General features: G+C 44.5%; 1 protein-coding gene across 2 annotated transcripts in view; it reads left to right on the forward strand.

Moving 5' to 3' along the window:
* The window catches only part of LOC138531317 (carcinoembryonic antigen-related cell adhesion molecule 4-like), a 388448-nt gene that overhangs the window by 46674 nt on the left and 322273 nt on the right, over positions 1-19501 (forward strand). For both annotated transcript variants that reach the window (XM_069640982.1, XM_069640983.1), the window contains exon 2: positions 6638-6789. In XM_069640982.1, coding sequence (XP_069497083.1) covers positions 6720-6789 — 70 coding nt within the window. In that variant the 5' untranslated portion in view covers positions 6638-6719. The remainder of the gene's footprint in view (positions 1-6637; positions 6790-19501) is intronic.

Consider the following 19501-nt stretch of genomic DNA (forward strand, 5'->3'; position numbering starts at 1 on the left):
AGTCCAATTCTTGCCTTATTCCTGAGACACTGTAAATGGTGTCAGGATTACTTACTGCATTTCTGTGAAGTACGAGCATTTTCAAACACAACTGGTCAGTGCCATTTAAATGAATGTTTCCAACAATTGCTGGCATTTGGAATAGAACATTAATTGTTACATTAGCATAACAATGAACACCTGTTGTATTGGAAAATTTGAATGGACCAGGTACCTCTGTTTCTGAGCACTTTCATGGAAGGATATGTGGTTTCTTTGAAGAGGATCTTTTTTTTGTGAGTGGAATTGGGTATGTCTTGTCTTTTTTACTACTTTTGTATGTGCTTTTGGTAGTTGATGTAGTATGAGTTGCTTTCACTTTCTTTGATGGTTCTGTTTCCAATCATTTACAACTTCTGATTAAATTAGCCTTCTTTTCAAACCTTTCGGTTTCTGAGGAATATGGTGCATTTTCAGATGGGCTGTGTACAGTGCACGTAGTCTATTGTACACGATGATGCAAGGAATGTCTGCACTGAATGCAGTTGCATCAAAATTCACTAGATACAGTCCTTCCAGTGTACGTAGCCGTGACAGTGCTATCTAACTCGTGCCTTCTTTAAAGACTGTGCTGCCAATATCAATCAATGCTTAATCTAAGGTTAGACCTTGCAATTTATTAATAGTTACTGCATAAGCTAGTGACAGAGAAAACTGATCTTTGCGTACATACACCTTCCCTGTGTCCCCCCTTCCTGCTTAACTTGCCCCTGCCATTTGCTGCTAGTACTGCATGTTCTGTGTAACCACTCTCTCTAAGCTTTGTCAACATCACCCCTTCCTTTAAATAGTTTGACACATTTTTCTAAACTAGCTTTGCTTCTTCTTGTTTCCTTTCCTTGCCTTTACTTCTCACATTTTCTTGCATCAGCCGACAGTGTACTATATTCAATAGAATTTCTGACTAATGCTTTGCTCCCATCCCCACTAATAGTTTCAACTGCTTCTGCACTTGTTGTGGTAATGCCATGACTTAACATGTGGTAAAATAATCCCACAGTTTTGTTCCATGGCTCGTGTGTTTCGAGACACCAACGTTCTTGAATATATTGAAGTGGGTCTTCATTCTCACGCATTTTGTGTGAAATATTCGCGCTTATGTCAGATGTGTCAGGGTACTGTACTCTCAAGGCCTGCTATATGGCCATCCTACAGTTAATAAATGGCACTCCGTCATACGCTGTGTTCTGCGCAGTCACTCTGGGGTAACCTGCTTGTTTCCAAACATCATCTGCTACCTCCAAAAAAATGGCTGAGATCAAGCTCTTCATGTTGCCCATCTCTAGCGTTGGCCCTGCTGTCAACCATTCCAATTCATGAATCCATTTCCCCGCTCCCGCAGTCAAAGATGGCAGTTTACACCTCAAATTATCCTTGTCCATCTGTTGCCGTGGTATGTTTTGTGACCCTCCACCCTTTCTAGCAGCAGAAATTGTGCCAACCCCACACCTTGGTCATACTTCCGTAAATCCTTTGTGACTGTAAATGGCCCCTTCATACTAGTTCCCTTTTGTCCTGGTAATGCCCTCAAACTCTGCACATATGGAGTGACTTCATCTGGGATATGCGATCTGACTTTGGAGCGCTGAATGCACCCTTCCGGTGTCCAGTCATTTGGTCGAATTAAAACTGGTCTAATGACATTTGGTCGACGCAATTTGGTCGAAAACCAAATGGTCGAATTTTTTTTTTTTAATTATATATTTATTTTTCGGGTTTTCATTTTTTAAAAAAAGGGTTTTTTAGAAAAAAAACGGGTTGGGGGGACCCCCCAAAAAAGGAGCCCCCCCAAAAAAAAGAAAAGGAGACCAATTTTTTTCGACCAAATGTCTGGTAACCCACCCTTCCGGGTTCAGCCATCCTCTTTGTATGTTCTCCTCCTTGCCCCACAGTGTCTCCTGCTCTGTGCTCAACCCCTCAGAGAGGTGCTGCAGCCTCCTTGCTTCCTAGTCATGTCTCTCCCCTAGTTCCTCGTCTGACCCCATAGTCCCTAAACTGTCATCACTGTCTTCATCCCCTTTGGCCTCAAAACTAAGTCATCTCAGCATATATTGTCTGTGTTGTCTTCTTACTACACTGTCCAGTGGTTTGCCTTTTCCCCTCAATGGGGATCCTTCTACACTCCTGTTTGCCTTTCGGGGCAGCAGCGCTATCCTTCCTGCTTCTATATGGTGTGCCAATCCTCCTCTGTATTCCTGCTTCCTTATCATCATCTGAAAGCCTAGAAACCGTCATTATATTCTCCTCCTCCTTAAGGCACCTCTCCCTACTCCTCTCTCTTTCCCACTCCTGCCTTTTGTCTCTTCCTCCTCTCTGAGCTGACATTCTTTAATAATTCTATACATTTCCATTATCCTCTTCTCCTCGCTCAATTGCACCTGTCTCTCTTTTTCCTCTTTAGGCTTTCTCATCGCCTTCTCTTCTACTTTCTCTAATTCATCCTCAACTGTTCATGTTGTTTCTCCTCCTCTCTTGTCCTTCTCTTGACTTCTTCCATTAGCTCTGCCCCTTGTCTGTCCTCTACCTCTTTCTCCTTTTCCTTGTGTTTCTTAGTGTCCCCTTCAGGATCGCTGTCCTCCATTACATTCCTACCGTCTAATTTAAAAAATATCTGTCCTCCCACTCACTCATTTGGCGAGACTGTTGTCTTGTCGTCCCCGTTACATACCTGAATTACTTATCCATGCCTGGTCAGCTTTGCTTGCAGCTTGCAGCGCTCTATTTGCGCTTGTCAGTCAGAGTCCTTATCTTCTTATTCTCCAGCTTAGTGCCACCAAGTGCATCTTCGCTACTATACGCAGGAGTTGCATATTTCATGGGATTAGTGTACCCTGCTGCTGCTTTTAACTCCTTCAAGGGGTAAAATCCTTGACCTACTGTCGGTTGGTCAGCTGTTTAGGAGGAGGAGCTGTGGGCACATCGCCCCCTGCATTATGCTTACTGAGAATCCATTCTCTCTTAGGTGGGTCCTCTTCGTTGTCCACAAACATTTTTTATAACTCCAATATTGCTAATCTATTGCTTCATTTCTTTCCTTTATATGCAGCATGTAAATATGTGGTCATGTGTTGCAGCACAGATTGCGAAAGATTGCCCTCCGAGGGCCATTTTGCCCTCTGTATCATGAGTCCATTCCACGTTATACTTGCATATTTTGTCCTGATACCGCAGAAGAGACTTGCACAAATGTTTGAGGGGAGTTTGCATCATGAAGGCACATCACTTTTCTGACTGCTGATAGTTACCTGACCTCAAATTGGGATGTTAGTGCACTTCAACAATAGGAATCTTGATTTTCAATTCTTGTGATCAGTAAAGCAACTTCTCCAAAATAAGCCAACCACCACTTTGTTCCACCAGCCTATGCAGCTCACCACCACTAACAAGGGTGTGTTCCACACACCGCCCACACTCTGATCTCTTCCCTAAAAGGCCATACCGAAAACCTTTCATGTGCTTTCCAAGCCCAACCCAAAGGTATAACAATCCTTTGGTTCTCAAAAACCTCAACACCTCCTATCCTCGCTCCAAAACAACGCGTTATCCATTTATTCCTTCACCAACAACTCTGTGCTCCATTATGGACCAATCCTCTGTCAATGTGCTATATCTATTCACAACCTCCTTGTGGCGTGACCAACCACTATGCATGTAAATCAATTAGAGTGCACTCTCAAATCCCCACAATAAACAAAAGACACCACAATACAAATACCAGACGGCATTCATCCTGCTTTTCAATCACAGGGGATACATCTCATACAAAGGCCCACTTTGGGGACGTGGCCCTTCTTCTACATCGTAGCATAGGATAACTTTTCAATCTGTTTTTAATTCTTTTTATTTTTTCAGTAAAATTCAATTAGGTACACCTTTCCGTGACGTAGGCTAGCACCTCGACACAGGGATTCTTCTCGTCATCTGTAACCTAAGCAAATGCCTGGAAAGAGGGATACTTTTCATCCGTAAACTCAGCTAACGCTTAGGGAACAGGGATACTTCTTCATCCGTAAACTAAGCTAACACCTAGGGAAAAGGGATACTCTCATAAATAACATAAAAGACAAATCACAACACAAAAGATCCCTCCCACCAATATTTTTTCCGATTGTTGGACACCTCCCTTGCCTCGTCGCACCTTGAAACACTTGTGTATAGGCACGTTATAAATGCCATATCATATCATATCATATCATACTGGTTTGGGTGTGTTTGACCGAATTTCTTTTGTTCGGGGCAAACTGACCGCAATTTTTCCACTCGGGCTAAATTTAAATGCACATGCATTTTTATTGTCCCTGCTGCTAATTTTAAGGCAGCGGGGGACACCCCTGAAACTGCAAATTGTCAAACATGGGGAGCCGGGGCCAAACCCACAAACTGCTCTCCAGGGTTGGTATTTTGCAAAATAAGCGAGCAAATTACGCCAAAGCCAAATTACCCATGCAAAAAATTATCAAATGGGTCATTAGTTCAAATGTTTTAGGTCAAATAGGCTAAACTCCCATACTCACACTCTGTTCATCTGCTGAAGCCCTCGGACACCGTCACTCCTACAATCTGCAACTCTGCGTTCATTTTCACCACGGGGGCTCCTGAGGACAGTCTCAGTTTCCATGCGTGGTTTGACAATCCAGTCCTCGCTGGTCGCTATGCATCCCTTTGGGCACACAGCGGTGAAAAAATGATATTCTCTGCGGGTCTTACTGAACCATCCTCTGCTACCATTTGAAGGATATCGGGGTCTGTTAACTTCCCCAAATACAAGCAAGAGGAACTGGTTCAGGGGAAAGTACCCGCACACAAGAACGGATTAAGTTGTGGACACCTCACGATTTCCAATACTCTCCTGCTGGTTACAGGCTCGTCATGGAGTTTTAGTAGCAAGCAACGTAACAAATAAATGATGCATTGCAAAAACCTATGATGGGATGGGATTAGTTAGTGCGGTAGGCTACATAGGGAAAATCTATAGGGTTAGAATTGTCATTGGATACATTATATCTGGTGGCTTCTCCTGAGACCACCTCCTAAATGTTGCAACTACAGGCATGTCAGGTTAGCGCATTTCAATGGCGATTTTTGCAACAAAGTGTTGACTAGCGCTAAAGGTGGGCAAGGATTGGTTAGTGATTGTCTTCTCAGCCTTGGCTCTTTGGAAAGTTACCAGCCATGATCAACAATTCAAGGTGGGGAGAATGGCCCCAAAGATGCTGTTTGTACACAATAGGTTACTATCTCCAATCCTCCAGGCCTTGAGACAGGACATTTTACCTTTTATCCTAGTATTACTTTTGTATTGTCTGTCTTCGGTTGGATGGGAAAGGTGGTCTCCGTCTGGCTCAAATGAATAGGCTTTGTCTCTCAGGTTCAGATCATGTGTGCAGGGACCACACACTGAATATTCCTGCTCCCATTTATGAGGATTTTCAGCTTCAGCACATGCAGGTGCCCAATCTCTCCCTGCAAAAGTGAAATTCTTTGTGCCTTAGTGTCCTTGGTGAGAATATGCTCGCTGGCTGCACGGACCGCCTGATCTGCGCTTCTCTGCGGAATCAGCATGTCAGGCCTCTCTCAGTGTTCTCTAGCCTTCTTAATGTTTTACTGTGCGTTGTAGTTGCACCTCCAGGATGTACTGCTAGGTGATAACAGCATTGAATGAGTCTGAGCTTCAGAAATAGTATGGAACAATGACTCTCCCTCCACTTTATAGCTCTTCTCTTGGGCTCTGTACTGTGTATGTTTAATGGGTAACAGAGGCTCTCCCGAGACCTTGGATCCAGTGCTGTCTTTCTGTCTCTGCTGAATAGACGTGCAGCAGTCGAAAAATGCCTGAAAGGCCTTGCTGTGTCCTGACTCCTGCAGAGAAGGTAAAATATGATCCAAGAAGTAAATGAAGATTAAAAGCTGCAGTTCACATTAAACCCCACAGATGTTCTCACCATAAATTCCATTGAGACCAAAAGATGCAGTTAAATGGTGACTAAAGACTCACAACCCCCCATTCCATATGGTTTAGGACTTTCTTAGGCTCATTATAAGTTTGACAGTATCCTGGCAGTAAATCCACCAGGATACTGACAAACTGTATTCCCGTTACCGTCAATTGGTCTGGCAGAATTACCGCCGGATTACAAATGGCGATGGTGGAGTAAATCCCAATTTTTTCTGAGTCCATTGGACTCTATTGAGCATGTTTGCCGACATGACTGCACTCGTTATTCCACCACAGTAATGCTGGCAACATTTGGTCAAAAACAAGCTGATTTTTATCCACTGGAGGTGAATCCTTCAACTTTCAGCCAAACTGGTAGTTGGGTGGTGCGGTAAAAAGGCAGTATATGGTAATACCACTAATTTTGACTGCACCACCCAACTTGTAATGAGGCCCAAATCTACTGCAAAGAAACATATGCTCACAAGCAATAAATGGAGATCGAAGACTGCAGTTCACCACCAACAGAAGCCCTAGCGATTTTCTGCAGCGAGCCCCAAGAATGCTGATACATTTTCATCTGTAAAATTCATATCTGCATTGCACTTTATGATATGCCACTGAACAAACAAATGCAGATATCATCTTTCTCTTGCAATACAGGTGTTCATGCTGAGGAGAGCATTGCATTCACACACCAACAACACAGCTACGGTCAAGCAAGGAGAGCAGGATCTGATCCAAGATGCTGAGTCTGCTTTCCAGCCAGCGCTCTCGTAGAGGCAATGGAAGACTCCAAAGTTTGATGATCACAGGTGAGGGAGACAGGATGAATATTGATACTAATAGCAGTCATAACATGAATGAGTGTTTTATAGACTGAGTGTTCCTCCTAAACTGCAATTTCCATACTGTACCTGTAACATATGTAGCACACATATCCCAAGGAATGTTTTTTATAAATAAATATTTTAAGCAGTTTAATTTTGCCCTTAATTTCAAAGTAGATTGTCCACATATATTGTAACCATGCTCTTTTCATTGACCTATATCACTGTAAACAAGCACACGTTGCCAAAGGTTATTTGCAAGATTTCTCATTCGCACGAGTCATGTGAAGCACAACTGCTGATAATTTGAAATCTGTAGCACTGGGTCAGGGCAAGCTCTGAGGCACAGTGTCTGACAGCTGTTTAACTGGTGGGATTATAAATAGTTTAGGTACAAACCATATCCATAACAAAATTAGTAAACTCACCCTTTCTCAAATAATCAACCTTATTCTCAATATATATATAGTGAAACAAGGAGGAGAAAAACCGCACTCCAAGCATGAGGTCTGAGAGTCTCAGGAAAAAAGTGACAAACTCGAAGCAAATAAGCAAAAACGAGTTTAATAAGTGGTAAAAAAAAAGTAGGCAAAACACACAGCAAAACAACACAGGACGCCAGGGCAGTGTCCTGAACGATGCGTTCGCGCTTCCCAGAGCGCTTGTTCACGTTAGGGAGACGTGAAAACAATCACAGTAGATATTGCAGATTAGTCCTTTACCCATGTTGCCTAACTCCACAAGCTAACAGCTTTGTTACGAAACCACGGCGGCCATATTAGAGTGTAGCAGAATCCTGCATTAGCCATTGGAGAAACAGGTTAAAAATAACAGTGTCATGCAAAAGCACATTGAAATCCATCAAGAAACAAGTAAAGTGATGATACAATGAATAAAAAGGGATGAATAATGAGATAGGTGTCAACAGATCTCAATCAGTAAAAATAATTTAGTAATCCACAGCTGTAGCATAAATTGCAAGTGCATTCCTATGCGCACATGTGAACATAGTACATGAAAAATGCAGCATAATGGCTATACGATAAAGTGCAAATGCATATCTAGCTCAACATGGCAACATAGTAACAATATACAGTAAAGGGACAGCAGGGACAGAGGTAATACTGTCAAATGTGGAATCTCTATTGACAGTTACAGGCAGTCAATATATGCAACCCTTAGGATAAAAGCATGTTTCAGGGAACAACCATAAAGTGCAAAATGTAGATCTTCATAAAGGCGTAAATCCAAGGCTACAGTATAAAGTGCAAGTGCATTAGATCGTAAACATGTTGACTTAGCAGCGATAGACAGGCAGACAAATAGTCATCATAAAGTGCATGTGCAAACAATACCAATGTCCTCCTGATATGTGTGTCCATATTCAAATATAAATGGCTACTGGCTCGGGTGCAAATAAGAACCATACGCACCCTAGAATCTAGCAAACCAGTATTGCCCACATATAAGGAAACCACAATAAGGAAGCACACCAGCACAGTATTAAAACTTTTGGAAGAGCAAGGGTAGAAAAGTAATAAGGAAGGCAATATAAAACCAAAAATACAGATGTCATTGTGTACTCGCAAAATCACATCCCCCTAAGACATCAGGAAGGCAAGACAGCCAAAATGGACTAACAAGAAAGTAAATCAAGTTGGATAACAAAAGATAATACAATTAAAACAAATAAAGCAATTCCAAGCCAGGGCAACAAATCTAAATGAAAATCAAGAGAAGCAGTATTAAATAGCAGGGGACCAGGATCAAGCAAAGCAACAAGGAGAGAAAGGAGAGGGGTGGGAGCACAGAAAAACAAAAGAATCAAATTCCCATAAAGGTATGCATCTCTTCATCCACATTGTGACCATTGGGATATTTAGTGTCAAAATCCAAAATGAGCCTGGTTTCCAGTTGTCTTAATCTCAGAGTGTGATCACCTCCTCTCGGGTCGATCGGCACGTGAGCCACAGCAAAAAATGTAAGCAAATGGACATCGCTATCATGTTCCTGCCTGAAATGTTTAGCCATGGGGTACGTAGGGTCAAAGTTCTTAATAGCTCTGAGATGCTGCAAAATACAGAGCTTGAGTATACATGTGGTGGATCCAACGTACCATTTACGGCAGGGACAGGCAAGGACGTACACTACAAAGGGAGTGCCACAGTTTATAAAATGCTTTAACCTGAATTCAAAGCCCGTGATCAGATGTATAAAAGATTTACAGGTAGTGACATGAGGACAGGCTTTACATTTTTGGCACTTAGTAAAGCCTTTAGGTAAGCCAGGTAGCCACTTGGTCATAGTGGAATTTTTTTGGAAAGGGGATAAGTAACTGGAAACCAGTCTATCCTTTAATGAAGGTGCCTGTTTAAAAGTTAAAGTAGGGCATTTAGGTAGTAATGGGCCAAGGTACTTGTCCAACCTAAGGATATGCCAATGTTTCGTGATGATCTTATGAACATCGTATGAGGCATTGTTGAATGTCACAATGAGGCGAGGGTCATTCTGATCCTTATTTTTCTTCCTACTAGTAGGACCATGTAGTAACAATTCCCTTGAGAGTGCCTGTGCTTTAGAAAAGGCCATTTCAATAATCTTTTTTTGATATCCCTGTTGTAGAAAATCAACGGCAGTCAAACTGCAACAGCGGTCAAACTCATGGATATCTGTGCAGTTGCGCCGAAAGCGAATAAATTCGCCATAAGGGATACTGTTCTTATAAGAAGGCGGGTGACAACTAGTTGCATGCAAGGGAAGGCCTGTATTGGTGGTTTTTTTATGTAGGGAGGTGTGAATGCCTAGATTGTCGAGTCTTACATTGACATCTGTAAGAGGATTCAATTCAGCACTACAGCTAAGTTAACGCCTAGTCTAGAATACTGAATGAAAACCCTTATTGATATATCTTTAGGTCCAGTTCATGCGTTCTGGATGACTACCCCTGTATAACACCCCTCTCTTGGAATCCCCCTGACCCCACTGAGCCAAGAAGTAGTTCTGTTTTGCAAGTTTAAAAGGTTTATTTGATAATTTAAAATAGATATATATATCACGCTTTATAATAAATTAATAATTGAATAGCACACTTAATCTGATATGATGAAGATCAACAACGGAGAATCTGGCACTAGCACACTTCTTTATAATCACTAATGAGTTGACATGAAATGGATAAGATAGCACACTGGTAAATAGGTACAGAAGTATAATGTGGTAGAGAATGCTTTATAGAGTTCAGGTGGAGGCAATATTCAATGAATGCAGTACAGAAAATACGCAATATGATTTCAACCAAACAATGTAATCACTTTTCTCTGGCTATTCACTCCCCCCCTCTTTATGCAATGCAAGGAGATGGGAGGAAAGCACACAGTTCTCAGAAATGCAATCAATGTAATCAGTTCAATCCAACAAGCTTAGACACAGAAAACAGATAGGAGTTTTGAAATCACAGGCCCAAATGCTTTGATATGTGCTAGCAATGGATGGGAAATATGCTGGAAATGCTTTTTAATTCCCTTTCAGAGGTTCAGGGTGAGTGGTATCTAGTTAATATTAGTCCAGGCTCACACTAGCAATGATGCAGGGATAGTTAGCAGGTTAAACGAATTTCTGGCAAATGGAAAGCAAACAGCAGCAGTTTTTACATGTGAAGAAATTGCAAATCGCGGTAAAATTCGCGGATGCGTGTTCCGCGATTGCGGTAAAACTATAAGGGGTAGGAATGCGGTTCTTGGTGCGATTCAAAGCTACGATCCTAAGCTATCAGAGGAAAGTTACTGCAAGTCTCTAGCACAAACGAAGGTCGTTTTTCAGATTTGAAATTTTAAAGTTCAAAAAGACAAGTGCAGCTTGCAAATGACAGGTGACAGTTTTGGATCTATCAGGCAGTTCTACTTAGGTTAAATAGATTGAATTATATTATTTTAACAAGAGATTGGTTCTGCACAGTTTTCTAGGTACTCACACTATATTCTTGAGTGAAATGGGCCTCGCCATGGATCTGGTCAGGGTTTTAAACTGGACTCTGGTCTGGTCTGGTCTGGCCTCTGCACTTCACAGTGATCTGGGTCAGCTCTCTCTGCTGGTCTGGGTCTCTCTGGGTACAGCACTGCTTTCTCTCTGGTCTGGTCTCTTAGTTCTGGATAGATTGAAGTCTCTAGTTTGGCTCTCTGGAGGTTGATGGAGGTAAGTATGGATTTTTCCGGCAGAGCGTCCCGCTGCAGATGGATTTGGAAAGTCTCTATCTGTCCTGTCTGTCTGCTTTTATGTGTTTAGAATGTGGGTGTGTTCTAGCATCACTGACCCTACCTCTCTCTCAGCTTCTAATTGGTCAAACTCCCATTTATCATTTGATTGGGGAATGAACTGTGAGTCAGAGTTATGTCATTTTACAGCCTGCAGAAAGTCCACTCCTCCTGTCAACTTACACACAAATCTAGATTTGAAACAAATACATATTTGCAGAGGTACATATTGTTTTAAAATCATATGCACCCATCATGCATTACAGGAGGTATCCCCTGTTCAAACTCTGCTCTTCCTGGGAGCTTGCATTCAGAAATGGCACATATTTCACTTTTTAACTGATTTTTCAATTTCTGACATTGACCCAACTTTACATACATGTGTGCAGGGAGTATGGACATTAACTGAAGAAGTTTCAGATTTTTAACATGCATACAGTTAGAGTAATATCCATTTTTCCGCTAAAACCCCCCTGAACATGCCACCGGGTCGAAAAACCTCTTAAAATGTGGGCAGAAAAATCACAAGAATTATGGTATCATTTATAAAATTTTCACATGTCCGCTCCATGAGTTATTCATCTTTTTAAAGTTATGTTCTGGCTCCAAAGGGGTGTGGTTTCCCAGGTCACATGGTATAGAAACCAGTCTTTCCAGTTTCTGCCAAGCCAGCTTGCTCTCACAGGCAGTGCCCCTCCCAGCTCTTGCCAAGAGGAAGCTACATTTTACGACTGCGGTAATAAAAACCTTTGCCTGAGTGAAGAGGGCTTTGTTCACTCTCCTGCAGAGCCCAGGTAATTCAATTATCAGATAGATGGCATATCCTTAGTGTGGGCAGCAAAAGGAAGGTTGGCCTGGGAACACAGTGGTGACTCAAGTTTCACTGCTGATGGGGGTAGCTGCCAAGCAAAATCAAGTTCCTTAAGCCAGACTTTCAGCTACTGTCATGTTATTTGTTGCTTTTTAAATTAACTTGCAATTTTACACATGCAGCTAGAATGCTGATTCTAAGTGCAAAACTATGACATTTAAACAATTGCAACCTATGTGACACTCAAAAGTAGGTCACTCAGTCAATTTAAACATTTAGATTTTTTTTTTTTAGTGTCTTTCAATCCAGTGCAACTTAAACTGCTGAAATCCACAGCGCAGCCAGTCTTGTTATAAACCTTGTCTTATGATCTTCATTTCCCAGATTTTGTAGGCACACAAAACTCCATTCTGCCAAATGTCTGCTGGTGTTCAGTAAATATTTTGCACATATTGCAATGTTTGAAAATAGGCATTTTGACTTGCCTTCAGGGAAACAGAGTGGTTTTAAAACGCCGGCTTTTGGATAGTGGTGAGTACTGGTACTGCACCCATTTTTGGGATTTAAGAAATGAATTCCCAACAATTCTAGGTTGCATTTGGCAATCAGCATTGCCATTCCCAATGGTTTCAGACTACTGTGCGGGTAGTCCAATGGTGGTTTTAGGCAGTGTCCTTCTGTGCCCATAACATCGGCAAAAATGAGTGGCAGCCTATTCTTCATGCATTTCCCTGTGCATTTTCTGGGAAGCTCTGGTCATCATGATGTTTTCCATGTCAGTACTGCACAGTTTTGAGGTAGGGCTCGGATGCATGGGTAAATACATCCCACAAGCCCCCCTCTTGCGATGGCCATTCGGTTTCACTGATGGGACTCGCAAGATCTGGGATGTTTCCTCATCTTCTTCCAATAGATGGCACAGTTCAGCATCTTTTCCTCCATCCGGTCGGATCGATCGGTTCTCCTCGCCGGTCCTGATGGGAATATTGGGCGGTCCACTGGGCCCATTGAATCTTCGTTCCCGGTCTCCGGATCGCCCTCCTCGGCCCGTCTTCAGGTTTTCTTTCTCCTAGGACGACAAAGGAAGAGCGGCAATACCTACTCATAGACTTTTTCCACCACTGTTGAGATGGTGGGACAGCATATGCATTTCATCATGACGAAACATTACATTCTTATTTTGATAAAAAACAGTATAACTAAGAGACAGTTTCATGCAAATCACAGTATGTTAGAGACTAGATGTGGTACGTTTTATGATTGGAACTGAATTAGTCTGAGACAGTACCCGCTAGGATTCCAGAGGATTCCTCCAGTTGTTGCAGAGTGTGCCTGGGATGGCAACACTTCAACTGGTTTATGTGTACCCACTTGTCTTCCCCCTCTGCCGAACCGCCTTTGGGGATGCGGATCTTGTAGGCCACAGGGGAGATCTTATCGATGATCTCAAAGGGTCCCTTCCATGTAGGCAAAAATTTGCGCTGCTTGGCCTGGTTCCTTTGGAAGTTGTATAGATAGACCCGGTCTCCCACCTGATATTCCTTCCTGGAAGTTTTCAGGTCATAATGGGTCTTCATGCTATCAGCCGATCTTTCTAGATTCCGCTGAGCATAAGCAAAAGCATGTTGGAGGTGTTTCCTTAAATTCTCTACATACTCATGAGTAGTGGAGGCATTTATCAGTGTCTGCTCTTGGGTCCTGTAGAGCAAATGCTGAGGAAGCACCATCTTGCGCCCAGTCATCAACTCAAATGGTGACATTTTGGTTGCAGATGAAGGGGTAGATCTGATAGCCATTAGGACCAGAGGTAATCGGATATCCCAACTTGGCCCAGAATCTGCCACAAACTTCTTTAATATGCTCACAATTGTCCGGTTATATCTCTCTACTGCCCCAGAAGAAGCTGGCCGGTAAGCAATATGCAGCTTTCTCTTGACCCCCAGTATCTCCCACATCTTTGTCATTACCTCACTGGTGAAGTGGCTACCTCTGTCTGACTCAATCCTTTGAGGTAGACCAAAACGGGAAAAGATGTGGTTAATCATCAAGGCAGCTGCAGTTTCTGCCTTGCAATTTGGGGCTGGGAGACATTCCACCCACTTGGTAAACAAGCATGTCACAGTCAACATGTACTTATTCCCCCTAGCCGAGCGAATCACAGGGCCTACAAAGTCGATTTGTAAATCTGACCATGGCAGTGTCATCCCCCTCTTTTGGAGAGGCGCGCGGTGCGTGAGGGATGTCGGCTGAAATTGTGCACACACAAGACAACCCTTCAAATATTGGTTGAGGTCCTGGCCCATGTGTGGCCAGTATGCAACCTCTCTTAAGATTTCCAGTGTTGTGTGAAACCCCCTATGACCGGCGGTGGCCGCATCATGGGCGTGACTTAACATCAGGCTTCGGAATGAGGTAGGAACCACCAACTGATCGTGGCCAGCTTTGGATTTCCTTACCAACAAACCGTCTTGGATCCGGAACATTTTTGGACATTTCATCAACACTCTTAGGTCCTCTTTCCCAGTGTAATCGGTATCCGTCAGGGGAAAGTTCTCAGGGTCCTCAAGGTGCTGGTAAAATTTACCAATTATTGGATCCCCCTTCTGAGCAGTAATCAAATCAGCATCAGGGGTCTCCTTACTCCATTGTGCAATTGAAAGGTCGTTGTGAGCATTTGTCTGGGACCTAGTGATAGCAGCGACCTGGATTTCCCCCAACAGGGACTCAATCTCAATTAGATCCCCTTGGATGGCCCCGGTTTTGGCCAGCTGATCAGCTAAGTCATTTCCAGTTTTGTCTGGTCCCTCTACTTTGGAATGACCCTTAATCTTCTTCCAATAGATGGTCATCTCATTCGAGGTGACCAAATCATCAATGTTTTGGATCAACTTCCCATGTTTCAAGGGTTTGTTGTTAGCACATAACATGCCTCTGGTTTTCCAATTAACCAGGTGCTCCACGAACCCGTTCCGTACATAATCCGAATCTGTGATTATGACCAGTTCGTGGAGTTGATGCTGGACAGCAGTGAGGATGGCCTGATGCACAGCCATCAATTCTGCCACCTGACTACTTCGGGGACCAATTTTGTATCCAGCGGAGGGTTCTGGGGACTCATTCACCCATGCATTCCCTACGCCGGCCACCAGTTCTTTCTCCCCGTTGTTGTCAACATGGTAAGAGCATCCATCCACATAGACAGTGGGCATTCCCTCACACTTGTCTTCTTCAAAGACTTTGTGTGGGGAATTAAGGTATGCCTCCATGTTGTCCTTTATTTTTAGACTTTCGTCCTCGAGACAGTTTTCTCTGGCACAATCATGCAAGTCAGCCAGACCTTGCGCGAGGGGACTCTTCTTGTTTTGGCCATATCTGACCTCCACAGGAAAGCCTTGCATTGACAGAATCCAGGAAGTAATTCGGGAATTACTCACATTTCCGGCCCGGATTCTGTCACTTTGGAGATATTGCAGAGGCTGGTGTGGAGTCTCCACTATGATGTGTTCCCCCTGGATAAACGGGCGGTAATTCTTCAATGCCCACACCGTTGCCAGGAGTGCCTTCTCACAATCGTTGAATTTTTCCTCCACAGAGGATAAAGTTTTGCTCGCATAGGAGATTACTTTATTGACCTTGTCATGCTTTTGATATAATACTGCCGTCAAGCACGTATTAGAGAACCCTGTCTCCAGGAAGAACTCCTTGTTTCTGACCGGGTAAGCTAGGCAAGGCGCTTGTGAGAGGCTTCTTTTGAGTTGTTTTACTGCCTCGGCTTGTTCTGGACCCCATTCCACTTGACCCCCCCCTTCAGGAGATGAATCAGGGGTCTGGTGATCTCTGCGTAGCCCTCAATGAACTTTCTGCTGTAATTAGTCAGTCCAAGGAGGCTCCTTAGTTCCCGCAGAGTTGTGGGGTCTTTCAGTTTCTGAAGTGCTTCCACTTTCTTTTCCTGGGGACAGAGGCCCTGAGGAGTAATCTCATGCCCCAAGAAATTAACACGGGTTCTACACCACTGTGCTTTCTGAAAGGAAAGTTTTGCTCCGGCGGCCCTCAACTGTGTCAGAACATAACGGATCTCCGCTATGTGTTCCTCCACAGATGAACTTTTGATGAGGACATCATCTACATAAGCCAAGTTACCCCTTGCACCCAAGTCAGGCATGGCCTTGTGTAGAAAAATGTTGAATTCATTGCCGGAGTTGAGGTATCCGAAGGGAGTCCGGGTCCAGGTGTACTGCTGGCCCCCAAAGGTAAAAGCCAGCTTGTATTGGTCCTCCCTACTGACAGGCACAGTCCAGTATCCATTGGTCAGGTCTATTGCAGTGAATACCTGTGACCCCTGGATCTGGGCCAGCCCTTGGTCAATGTAGGGCAGAGGCCATCGGGAAGTATGGACCCGTTTGTTGAGCTCCCTGAGGTCGGCACAGAGTCTCCACTGGCCGTTTGGCTTCAATATTCCCAGCACCGGATTATTGAAGGTGCTGTGTACTGGACGGATTATTCCCCGGGACTCAAGGTTCTTAATTATTTCAGTAAGGGACTCCATTGATGCGAGAGGCAATCGATATTGCTTCACAAACACAGGAGTCATGCCAGGCTCCGTGGGGATTGTTGTTGTATGGATGTCAGTGCGACCACAGTCATATGAGTCTACCGCAAAGAGATCTTGGAAATCCAAGAAAACTTGTTTCAACTTTTGCTTTTGTTCCAGAGTCACACAGGCATCAGCTAGGTTGACTCTCTCTTCCACCATCTGCCTGAAGCCTGGAAAGACTTCTGGTTTGGCTATCTCCGCGGCCTCCTCCAGCTGGGTGGAGAAGTCCCTGGTCAGAGTGCTGATTTGGACCGGAGGCTTCAGGTGGGCAAGGCAGCCTTCATGAACCTGGAAAATCACCTCCTCCCTCCTGAAGTCACAAGTCACATCTTCCTTACCATAGGGGCAGGAAGTGTACACCAGGAAGTTCCCCCCATGCCGGGTAAAAATCCTGTCTGGTGTTGTATTGTCATCACTGTCACTGTCAAAACAGTTCTTGGGGATTGGTCCTAACAGTTCATTTACAAGATCAATGGAGAAATGTTGGTCATCAACCGCCATTCCAATAATGGTGCCTGCGGCTAGAGTAATACTCTTTAAGTCGCTGTTATCCACCTCTATTGGAATGGTGCCATGTTCTATGTTGACTAATGGAGTTGGGTTTACCCCCAACCCTTGCTGTTGGAGAGAAGCATTTAGATGTATGTAAGCATCAGGGTTTTTCAACTCTTGTCCCCTTTTAACTTTCACTTCCAGGGAGAATTGTCGGGTCCTTTCTGGGATGGTGACTTCCTCTTTAACCTGAATTTCAACTGCATAAGGTAGCAATTGAGCTGACCTAAATGCTTTTTCTGGATCATCAAAGCCCATGGGATTATCCGCTAATCGGGACCAAGCTTTGAAGTTTATTAGGTCCAAACTAATGGCAAAGCGATTGAGAATGTCACTGCCTAAGTAAAAGGCGGCAGTGACGTCTCGCACGACCCAACAATTATGGACTATGCTCTTGTTGCCAATGGAGATTTTGAGCATACACCTGCTTGGCAGGAGATGTTTGGAATTAGGTGCTTCCAGGTCCGTTTCCCATTTGTCTATCAGTTTGACGGCGGGAATGGCTGGATCTTTTGGGAGTTGGCGGAACATGGCTTCGCTGATGAAGCTCTTACCGTTGTTCACACACACTCGAGCGAGAACAGAGTCCTTCCCATCATTTAACTGAACAGGGATGAACAACTGCTCTCCAATTTGCTGAATATCAGCCAGGCTTTGAGCTGATTTCACATCTTTCTGGACTATAGGAGTGGGAGTTTCAGATTGTGGATTGGTATAGAATTTCAGAGTGTTTCCTTCCAGCGTGGAATACCACCTTAAACTGGAAGGAAGGTTGATTTTCAGAAATAGAGAGGACCCCCCATCACCAGTCTGTTGTCCTACTGCTATTACTGTCACGTCTGGAATTTGGCTATTCTGGAAGTGAAATTCTACTTGGTCAGATTTTTGTTCAACCATGTGGCATGTGCCGTTTAAACTAACATGGTTGACACTCTGTTTTAATTTTATTGGTCGGCTAGTCTGGGTCCAGAGGACCTTGTTTACACAATCTATTAGGGGTGACAACCTTCTCAGGAGGTCATTCCCTAGTAAACAAGGGGTGCCCTCCGGGGTCACAACTATGACCGGGTGTTTCAACTTATGTCGCCCAATTTTAATGTCCAAGTCTGCAGTCCCCTCAACGGGAATTTCCTTCCCGTCAAAGTTCTGTAGTTGTCCCGGAAGAGAGGTGAGAGGAATTTGGTAATTCTCTCCCCTTCCTGCATTCAGTTCGTCAAAGGCCCTTCTGGACAGAAGGGTAGCTTGAGATCCAGTGTCCACCAGTGCCAAAATTGTACCCTGTCCCTGTACTTGTACCGGGGCATAATATCTTCCCTCCTTCTCCTCAAGGGGGCACAGATAATGTACATTTTTGGACAACTGGTGGGCAAATTTTCTGGTTTTGGACATCGCTAGCGAAGAGATTTGGGCAGAATTCTGTGGAGAGTCTTGGGAATCTGAAAGAAAAAGTTGGCAACTGGAGATCAGAGCCATTGTGGGTTCCCCTGGTTCCGGTTCTGGGCCGCCCCCCCCTTTTTGGAGGCAGCCCCCAGTATGGGTTTGAACCAGGGGATTTTCTTGCTGTTGGTTCTGGGATGAGATGGTGGGCGGCGGTAGCTCAGTCTCCACATCTCCCCAGTCTGGATTTGCATCCCTAGGGACCCATTTTTCTTTGGGAGGAGTTCCCCCCTCTCTGAAGGAGAAGATCCTTTTCCCAGGATCCTCTGAGGATCCCTCTCCCTCAAATTGGGAGATCTGAACCTCCTCCTCAAACTGAGTCTGTTTGGGTCTTTTGTTTCTCCTACCCCCCCTCTGCTCCTTAGGAGGCAGACTTTCAGGGGCAAGAGATTTTGTTTCCGGTTCCTGGGTTTCCAGGGGCTGTTTACAAGTGAGGAAGGAAGCTTCCTCCAAGGCTTTACACCCCCCTTCCCTTTGTGCCTCCTCCCTGGGAACCGGTGAGTTATCGGGGTGCTGCCCCCGTCATTGTTCTGGAGCACCAGGTCCAGAGTTGGGTGCGTTCTGCGCCGGCACGCCCATCTGAGGGTTCTGCTGAGCCCTCAGTATGTGACCCAGATCCCGCGCCATGTTTTGAACCTGGCGCTCTAACTGGGAAACCCGCTCAGGCTGATACGGGGCCCTGTTTTCTCCCCTGGGCTGATCCCGGGAAGGGTAGCTGTCCCTCCTCTGGTAATACCCCGGGTTGGGAAGGTTTGGGTACCCCTCCACCCTTGGCCTCCCCTCTCCCGGATTCAGTGGTCTGGGCTCAGGGAATTGGGGAAAGAAGGATGGATGGTTTTGGGGCTGAAAGTCGGGTGGATATCTGGGGAAAAAGTTCTGCCCAGGGTTTGGTAAATTTCTGCCCTCCGGTGGGAAGTTTGGAGGGAAGTTCCCTGGGTTAGGTGCTTGGCTGGATCCCCCCCCTTGGGCTGGAGGAGTCCACACATAACCCAGGATGGGTCTGTTACCTTTATAGCGAGGACTTACATAGTCAGGAGAGCGAGGGACCCCATT

The sequence above is a fragment of the Ambystoma mexicanum genome, chromosome 1q (assembly GCF_040938575.1).
Source record: "Ambystoma mexicanum isolate Mex_15411 chromosome 1q, UKY_AmexF1_1, whole genome shotgun sequence".
NCBI classification, from domain to species: Eukaryota; Metazoa; Chordata; class Amphibia; order Caudata; family Ambystomatidae; genus Ambystoma; species Ambystoma mexicanum.